The sequence below is a fragment of the Gobius niger genome (assembly GCF_951799975.1).
Source record: "Gobius niger genome assembly, chromosome: 12".
In the NCBI taxonomy this organism is placed as follows: Eukaryota; Metazoa; Chordata; class Actinopteri; order Gobiiformes; family Gobiidae; genus Gobius; species Gobius niger.
This window is the reverse complement of record NC_136863.1, coordinates 24,082,941-24,091,003: the sequence shown is the minus strand read 5'-3', so window position 1 is coordinate 24,091,003 and position 8,063 is coordinate 24,082,941. Positions and strand designations below refer to the sequence as shown.

General features: G+C 43.2%; 1 protein-coding gene across 1 annotated transcript; it reads right to left on the bottom strand.

Annotated features, from left to right (window-relative positions):
* Window positions 1-1,352: 1,352 nt before the first annotated feature.
* fezf1 (FEZ family zinc finger 1) lies at window positions 1,353-5,015 on the bottom strand. The gene is made up of 4 exons (XM_079567764.1): window positions 3,976-5,015; window positions 3,186-3,320; window positions 2,561-2,693; window positions 1,353-1,606 (listed from the first exon to the last, which is right to left on the bottom strand). Exons 1-4 carry the CDS (start codon window positions 4,633-4,635, stop codon window positions 1,368-1,370), a joined length of 1,167 nt encoding a protein of 388 aa, XP_079423890.1. The 5' UTR covers window positions 4,636-5,015; the 3' UTR covers window positions 1,353-1,367.
* Window positions 5,016-8,063: the final 3,048 nt, after the last annotated feature.

Genomic DNA, 8,063 nt, shown 5'->3' with positions numbered 1-8,063 from the left:
GTTGTTGTTGTTTTTGTTAATAGACTGTTTTACAAGAGTTTAAAAGTTTCATTAGAAAAGTTGAATACAAGTTGAATTCTTAATGTTCTAGAGCGTTGGCGGTGGTATAGAAAGAGGGAGAGATCTGTAGAACTCTGACTCACTCATGGCCCATTGGCTCACTGTGGGTGTATGGCAAGAGATATGCAAATTCTACAGTACCACTTTGTATGTCCTTCCCTGTGCCCAAGGATTTTTTTTTTCTCTAGTTTTTAAATGAACTTTTGACACAAATTAAATCAGCAGCTTGTGTTTAATCTGGCATAAATCACAATAAACTCTGTTCAAACATTAGTTCACATATGTGTCTTTTTTTTCTCTTCTTCTTCTTCTTCTTCTTCTTCTTCTTCTAGGAGTTCGTCAGTTTCACATCCGGAGCCCCCAGCAATTGTCCAGCCAGTCGCCGTTCATATATGATCCATTGAAACCAGACAGACAGTTCAAAAGTTCAGCCGTGGACGTCGCCGGCCTCCAGGACAGAGGTAATTGTTCAAACGGGACACACTGAGAGGTTCAGGAAGTGCCCCGATGGCTTTTTTTTTTTCTTTTTCTTTTTTTTTTAAAGGGTCAAGTCCGAGATCGAGGTGTCCGTGTCCGGCGCAGGAGTCGGGGGTTGACAAGTGACGGGCTTATACTCTCCCCCTCCAAAAAAAAATAGCCCATTTTTGAAGAATAAAGGGGATTTATACAAAGGGTCGGAATCACGTTTTTCAATATCAAACAAATTTTGGGGAGGGATAATACAGAAATGTTTTACAGCACTCGAGATGTGACGGCGTATTTCAATGATGAACACTGACGAGGAATACAGAAAAAAAGGATGAACGTATTTGGGGAGGGAAAGAATACTGACGTTTTAAAGGGATTCGTAGGTGGCGTTTCAGTCATGAAATTGATCACAATACTGAGCAAGAGCTGTCGTCAACTCTGCGAGATCAAACCCAGGGAAAAGAACAGCATAGAGAGAACTTACTGTGTGCCAGATTGAAAAAAAGGAGACAGAGAAAGGCCAATATGAAATGAACTGCAGCATTACTGGTTATACAAAATGGTATCTCAAATTTCACACAGCAAACAAGACATATAGGCAAATATATTTTTCCTGTTTCTCTTTTTCTATCTTTGCAGTCATTTCTTTTCTTTTCCCTGGGTTTGCACTCATGCGGCTTCCTACCAGCTAACTATATTCTCCAGGGCTTTGTTACTTAATGGGCCGTATCTCTCAACATGTGCCGATGGTTTAAAATCCTCTATTCATTTTTTGTTTTTTGTTTTTTTTGCAGATGTGCGCGGAGGAGTCGGAGGGGGTCAGTTTCGTTCGCCAGCGCTCAGGGCTGCTGCGGCGGCGACTGTCCTCCCGCCGGGTCGTGCAGCTTGCGGATGTGTTTCTTGAGGTCAAAGTTCCTGCAGAAGCCCTTGCCGCAGGTGGGGCAGGTGAAGGGCTTCTTGTCGTTGTGCGTGTGCATGTGAAAGGTGAGGTTGTAGACCTGGTGGAAGGCCTTGCTGCAGATGGAGCACTTGAACTGCTTCTCCCCGCTGTGCGTCAGCTTGTGGTTCTTGTAGTTCCCTGCAGAGGACAGAGCGCAGATGAAGAAAGAGAGAGACGGGGGGGAGGAGGGGGGGGGGGACACACACACGAGCCATATGCTGCCGATGGTGCCACATAAATTGGACATATGCTCAATGAGGGACCAGCGCTTTATTTTTAATGAGCGCAATTCAGTGACATTTTTTTTTTTTTGTAGAAATACACGAAGAAAGTATATAAAATTGTATATTTGTTTTAAATTATACCTATAACATCTCAACTCACATAAGACCTTACATTCATTTCTTAAGTGGTTTTAAATCCAGCTGCTTATTTATTATATTTTAAATTGTACCTCATTCTAACGGAATGTTTTCCTCCTCTTTTGCTCGAGTAACTATCAAAGAGAATTTCCCCTCGCAGAGTATAGGCTGTGTCTCAACCAGTATTACAGCATTTTGTTGTATGCCTTTCAAAATAGCAATTTCATAATAATAATAATAGAGCAAATTCCATTAAAAAAAAACTTTTCAGACCTCTTTGTACGAAATATTTGAGATTAAATCGATTCATATTGTTTAACGCATTGCTCAAAATATAACAAATCGCCTTTTCAGCTTTTATTTTGACCAAAAAAAGAGGTCAATGTCTTGTTTTTGTGTGAAATGTATTCCATTGATGTTGACATGAAAGACAAAAATATACATGTCGACAAACTAGCTATGAATTGGACTTATATACAGGCATTTCGTAAAAAAATAAAATAAAGCATTTATTTATTTTTAGGTAAAAATCATTGAATTCGTATTTATTTCGTATTACAGTGTCTAATTATCGCGCGTAAAAGCATCGGCCTAATTTGCCTAACGTCATTTTACGCGCGCACATATTAACAAATTGTTGCATTAAATGTGTGTCTAGCGATCGTTTATTTATTTTTTATTTATTTTTATATACAGTGTGTCATGAAATATTTGTGAGCTCGAGGCCTACCTTTCTGGTGGAAGCCTTTGCCGCAGAACTCGCACACGAACGGTTTGTAGCCCGCGTGGATCCTCGTGTGCGTGTTGAGCGTGGAGCTGCGGTTGAACGCCTTCCCGCACTGGTTACACTTGTGCGGCTTTTCCTGTTTGATCACACACGCACGCGCACATACATATTAGACATATTTGACATTAGCCTGACTCTGATTCAACAACACTCGCGCAACAGTTGAACAACGTTTTAAGAAAATAATAATAATAAAAATGTCGAGCACCCATTAGCTTATAAAAAGAAATGAAAAATGCCTTCCTCTTTAGAATATATATATATATATATATATTAGATGCAAAAAATATTATTCTACAGCAATTGATATTATGGGTTGGTATTTTGTGTTGACAAAAATGTCCGTAAGAAAATAAACATGACCGAAAAACTATGCATTCATCTCTAGTAAAACCTAACAAATCTAAATCGAATAAACCCCAAACCTATTTTGCAGGACCTGTCGAATAAAAAAAGACCAGTGGAATACAGAATGCGTGCACTAAATCCTAAAATGGGAAGGCCATTTCCCGGGTTAAACCTAAAGTAGCCTCTAGCCCCGCGCGTAAACAACGTAACGTGGTTTTACCTGAGTGTGGATGATCTTGTGGCGGCACAGTGTGCTGGCCTGCCGGAAGCCTTTCCCGCAGACTTTACAGACGAAGGGGCGCGCGCCAGTGTGCACGGGCATGTGGCGCGTGAGGTTGTAGTGTGCGTTAAACACCTGCCAAGAAACACACGATCGACACAGTTCACAAGTTGAATCAAAAATAAATAAATACAACATGCACGTCTAAAGGCCTGACGCAGTGCGCAGGCATCGGTGCACGAGACGAAACAGAGTCACACTCGCAGGTATAATCTGACCGGTTCAGCTTAATCCACCTGTGTTTACATCAAATCTGGATTCTGCAACCTCCAAGAGACTGAGCCCCTGAAACTATAGCACTAAACTGTGGATAAGCGTACAGTATTTCTACAGATTCATCTGAGGTCAGCTGTCACTCATACATTTGATCTAAATACAGAATGTCACAATAATTAGCCTTGTATAATTTGTCACAATTTTACTCATTATTTTGTGTGGTTTCGCGTACAGGCCTATATGGCTGCTGAAGAGAAAACAAAACAACTATCAGCCAATAAATATTTAAGCGGAATCAAAATGATCATTAATTCCACTGGTTCATTAACAACATTTTGTTGTTACTCTTTCCCACAAAATGGTTTCTGTGGTTATTGTTAAATTATTTACTAGGGAAAAAGGTTCGTGCTGTAAGAAACGAAACCTTCACCAAATCTGTCCACTTTCCTACAAGTTCCTCGTCAATTCTCCGAATCCGACCGGTCCAGAAATATGAAAGGGCATCAGGGTTTACCTTTCCGCAGACCTCGCACGTGAACACTTTGGGTTTGTTTCCAGCGCACGAGCTGCTGAGTCGCGAGGCCGAGGAGCTTTTAAAGATGTTGTCCGCGAGGATGTGCTCTCGCTCCTTCACGTAGTGCTGGATGTGTCCGTGAGACTGAGCCGCGGGGAAACGCTCTATCGGAGCTTTGTCCGCGAGCAGCGCCTTGTGTCGCGCGGACAGTAGGTAAGAGGCCATGGGCACGTGCAAATTCACCAGTCCGGTTGGCGGTGGGCACGCGCCGCTGTCTCCACAGTTTAGATAAACGGTGCCCACGGCCGGGAACGAGCCCTGCGTCACGACGCGCGGCCGGAAAAGTTTATAGTGGCCTGGAGCCGGACTTTGGTCCGAGTCCGGAGTTCGGTAGCCCAGTCCTAGTCCCAGCAGCTCCGGGCTCGAGTCTAAAAACAGGCGCTGCGGCTCGTAACTCAGCGGCAGCAACGGGACTACCCCAGCGGGAGGCTGCAGCCATCCCGGCAGCGCAAGTGGCCGAGGCTCCGGCCTCGCCATGATCCGCTCAATGGAGAAAGCCAGTGGTTTGTTGCCGCTGCCGGGGCTCAGCGGGGCGGGGGCCGTAGGCTGGCTCCCAGGGCCCATGGGGAGCCCCGCGGGGCGGCGAATAGGTGCGTCCATCAGGTCCGCATCAACCGGACTCTCCTGGCCGTGATTGGCGCTGGTGATGCTCGTGGAGTCGATACACGGCGCGGGGAGCCGGACGGAGCTGCACGCGGTAATTTGCTCAGCTGTGGTCCGTCGATCGCGTGCTCCACGGCAGAAACAGGAGGTGCTCCGAGACCAGACTCAGCTCAACTAAAGGTGCGCGCCACAGCCCGCTCTCTTGTGGCTGCGCGTGACATCATGCTTTATTGACACGAGAGACGCGCAGCGGCCGAGGTCACGCGCAGTCAGATCTGTCACAGCGCACACTCTGTGCACGCGCATGAGGCTGAGACCCAACCCTGAGCCAAGACTCGGTCTGAAGCGGAGACCATCGATCCGAGCCGGGTCTTTACGACTCTCCTCTCCTCGCGCGTTGTTCTGTGCCGTGGCTTTGGAGAGAGCGGTGGCACACACACATTCACACACGCGCTGCGCAGAGGCAGAGGAGGCAGTCCAGCTCTGGCTCCACTGAACTCTGAGCGCACGAAGATCGATGCTCGTTAAAGACGCACCGTTTCTGACCGGTTTAATCAACGGAGACTGTTTGACTGCGACGGTTTATGAACGAAGCAGCACAAAACCCCGTCCAAGGCTCAAGTCAATACTCTACTCAAAGACACAGATAGGCAGACGCACGAGCCTATCTCGGTTTTCAATAGGCTACTGCCTCTTTTCATTTCCAAACTCTTTGTATTAGATTTACGCGCAGCGGCCGCACCTGCAATAAACGGCAGGGATCATGCCAAAACTCAAACGACCCAAATAAAAGGAAAAATCCTCCCGCCAAAGCCCGAAACAGGACTGTGATGTCAAGTAAAATTACGCGCCCCGTGAATGACTTGTGCCAGGGGTAAATGCCACGGGCCAAAGTTCAAGAACCAAAAGGCCTGATGCAGCCGAGGCCTTTACGCACGCGGCCCGTTCAGGGTACAGTCTTTCATTTTAATTACGGGTAATTTTAACCCGCTTCTTTGTATTATTATTATATTAATTTAACCTTTTTTTAATTTACAGATGGCATTCTTCCGTCATTTTGCCGCGTTAGCATATTTGCGCACGTTATCATTGACCAATGCGCTCAAAGTAATGGTTAAATAATAGATCTGACTTCACCACATTGTTTCAATTGCCAATCATAGGCCTACACTTGAGTCAGGCTATTGTTAGTCGTATTTGTTGTCATTTCAAAAACTTTTATAATCACAATCCTAATCATTTAGAAATAGACGTAGGCTATAGACACATGTTTTTTTTTAAAGACCTTGACGCAACAATGTGTTTAAAGATCACTGTGGCAGTGTTTGCTGCAGTTCTGAATACGCTAAATAATTAAAAAGAAAACAAGAATGAATAAGCAGGCTAAATAATGATAAGCCTGTTGAACATACATGCCTCTTATTGACCAACATGCTCGAAACTCCGGGAAAAAATATGCAGAGAAGCGCAGGTGTGATTTAAAACCACTTTATTTCTGACACTTACAGACACCTGACCACCGCAGGCGCACAATGAGACATTAGAAATATCTCGGGTTTTTGTCCGTTTGGCCTTTGAACTGCACTGACACCACGAGGACACTTAAACACCAGCGGCGCTACTCTCTCTCTCTCTCTCTCTTTCTCACTCACTCAAGTTCAGCAAAAACACATCTCTCACACAGACATCACAACAGTCCTCCTGCTGAAATCAAAATCCGATTGGGTGCAATATATAGCTTTAAATGCGCAATAAATTAAATCCACTTCTATCAGTGTGGGCACAATCACATTTCTACTTTGGGCCCGTTTTATAAAGCCTCTCGTTCAGACGTCTTCAAAGCATGTTAGTGGTGAAAAAAACCAACAAAAAAACAGGGCATCTTCATCATGGTACATGTAAATCAAGGTCCATAAAACAGATGACAAAAAAAATGAATCATACCAATGATAATAAAATAATGTCAGGAAATAGTACATGAATTAAAAAAAACAAAACATATCCATAAATATAAAACAAACTATTTGTTTTAGTGCAACAAATTCTAGTGTATTGTTTTTACATTACGTAAATCCAAATGTAATAATTAGTTATTGCTGATTTAATATTTCAAGTGTGAAATTTTAGGACATGATTGAGTCACAGTTAGCGCCAGGGCTACATTAATTTTTGATTGCTAAATACATGCATCGTGTAGTCTAGGTGTCCAAAAACATGTACAATACTTTTCAGATTGATAAATTGCTGCATGTTTCAAGCTGTATAGCATTTCAGCACAAAGAAGAAAAACATAAATCTGAGAACAAAAAAAATACATGTGTTCCTTTAGGCCTGGGGAATCGGGTATCCATGAAGAACAAAACCCTAAAACGACAATCAATAGACAGTCACATGATTCAAACAGTCATTCAAAAACCCAGTCTGATAAAAATAGTCCTTTTGCTGCTTTGTTTCAGAATATGTTGAGGCCACAGTGACCAAAACAAGCTACAACTAACGCTAAGGACGAACCGCTACTGTACAGTGACATCACTCTGTATGGCTGCGCAGGGAGGAGGCGGGGCTTCAGCCACCAGGTGTCCGAGCCCCGCCTCCCTTACCTGCTTTTAAGTACATTCAGGCATTTCAGCTTTTTATATATCGACACTTATGTACATTTGGGTGTGGGATTCTTGGATCATTTGAGAAGGTCACGTCCATCGCCGCCTGAGACTTCAGCTTCAATTCTTCATCCTTTTCGCGGGATATGAGTCGGCCATTACTGCTTTGCTTTTGCCGTTTCATTAAAAAAAAAATGGTATATGGAGTTATATCTTTTTAATTGAAATTTTTGCTCTTAAGTAATACCGTTCATCTCAACTTCAATCTTCATAATAATAATAAATAATAATGCATCGGTTTTATATAGCGCTTTTCTGGACACTCAAAGACGCTTTACATTGCATTATTCATTCACTCCATACTTCAAAGACAAGCTGGGTTGCCATGACCTGCTATACATTTGAGTTTATTGCCAACTTGTTTATACCTGTAGGATATGGCAACCCAAAGTATGGGGCATCTGCGGGCATTGTGATTGAACAAATGGCAGTGAGTGGGCGTTAAAACCAACAGAAAATGTAAATGTAAAAACTGTAGCATCTACCAGAGGATGAAAATCCACTTGTTCAATGGTCAAAATGCTTTCGATCAGTCACAATTCCTGTATTATCCTTTGCTAAAAGTATCCAGTCAGGCACAATGTTAAATGCAACTTTTCATAGGCGCATCATCTTGTTTTTATCTCCTCGTCCTACAATAATCCTATTTTTTTGGTTCTAAATAAAACAGTTTATCTAAATGTAAGAAAATATCGTCTCTTCATGTAGAGGAGACGGTGTAAGTGGAATGTGTTGTTTATTTGTGGCGGGTACTTCTGTTTTACT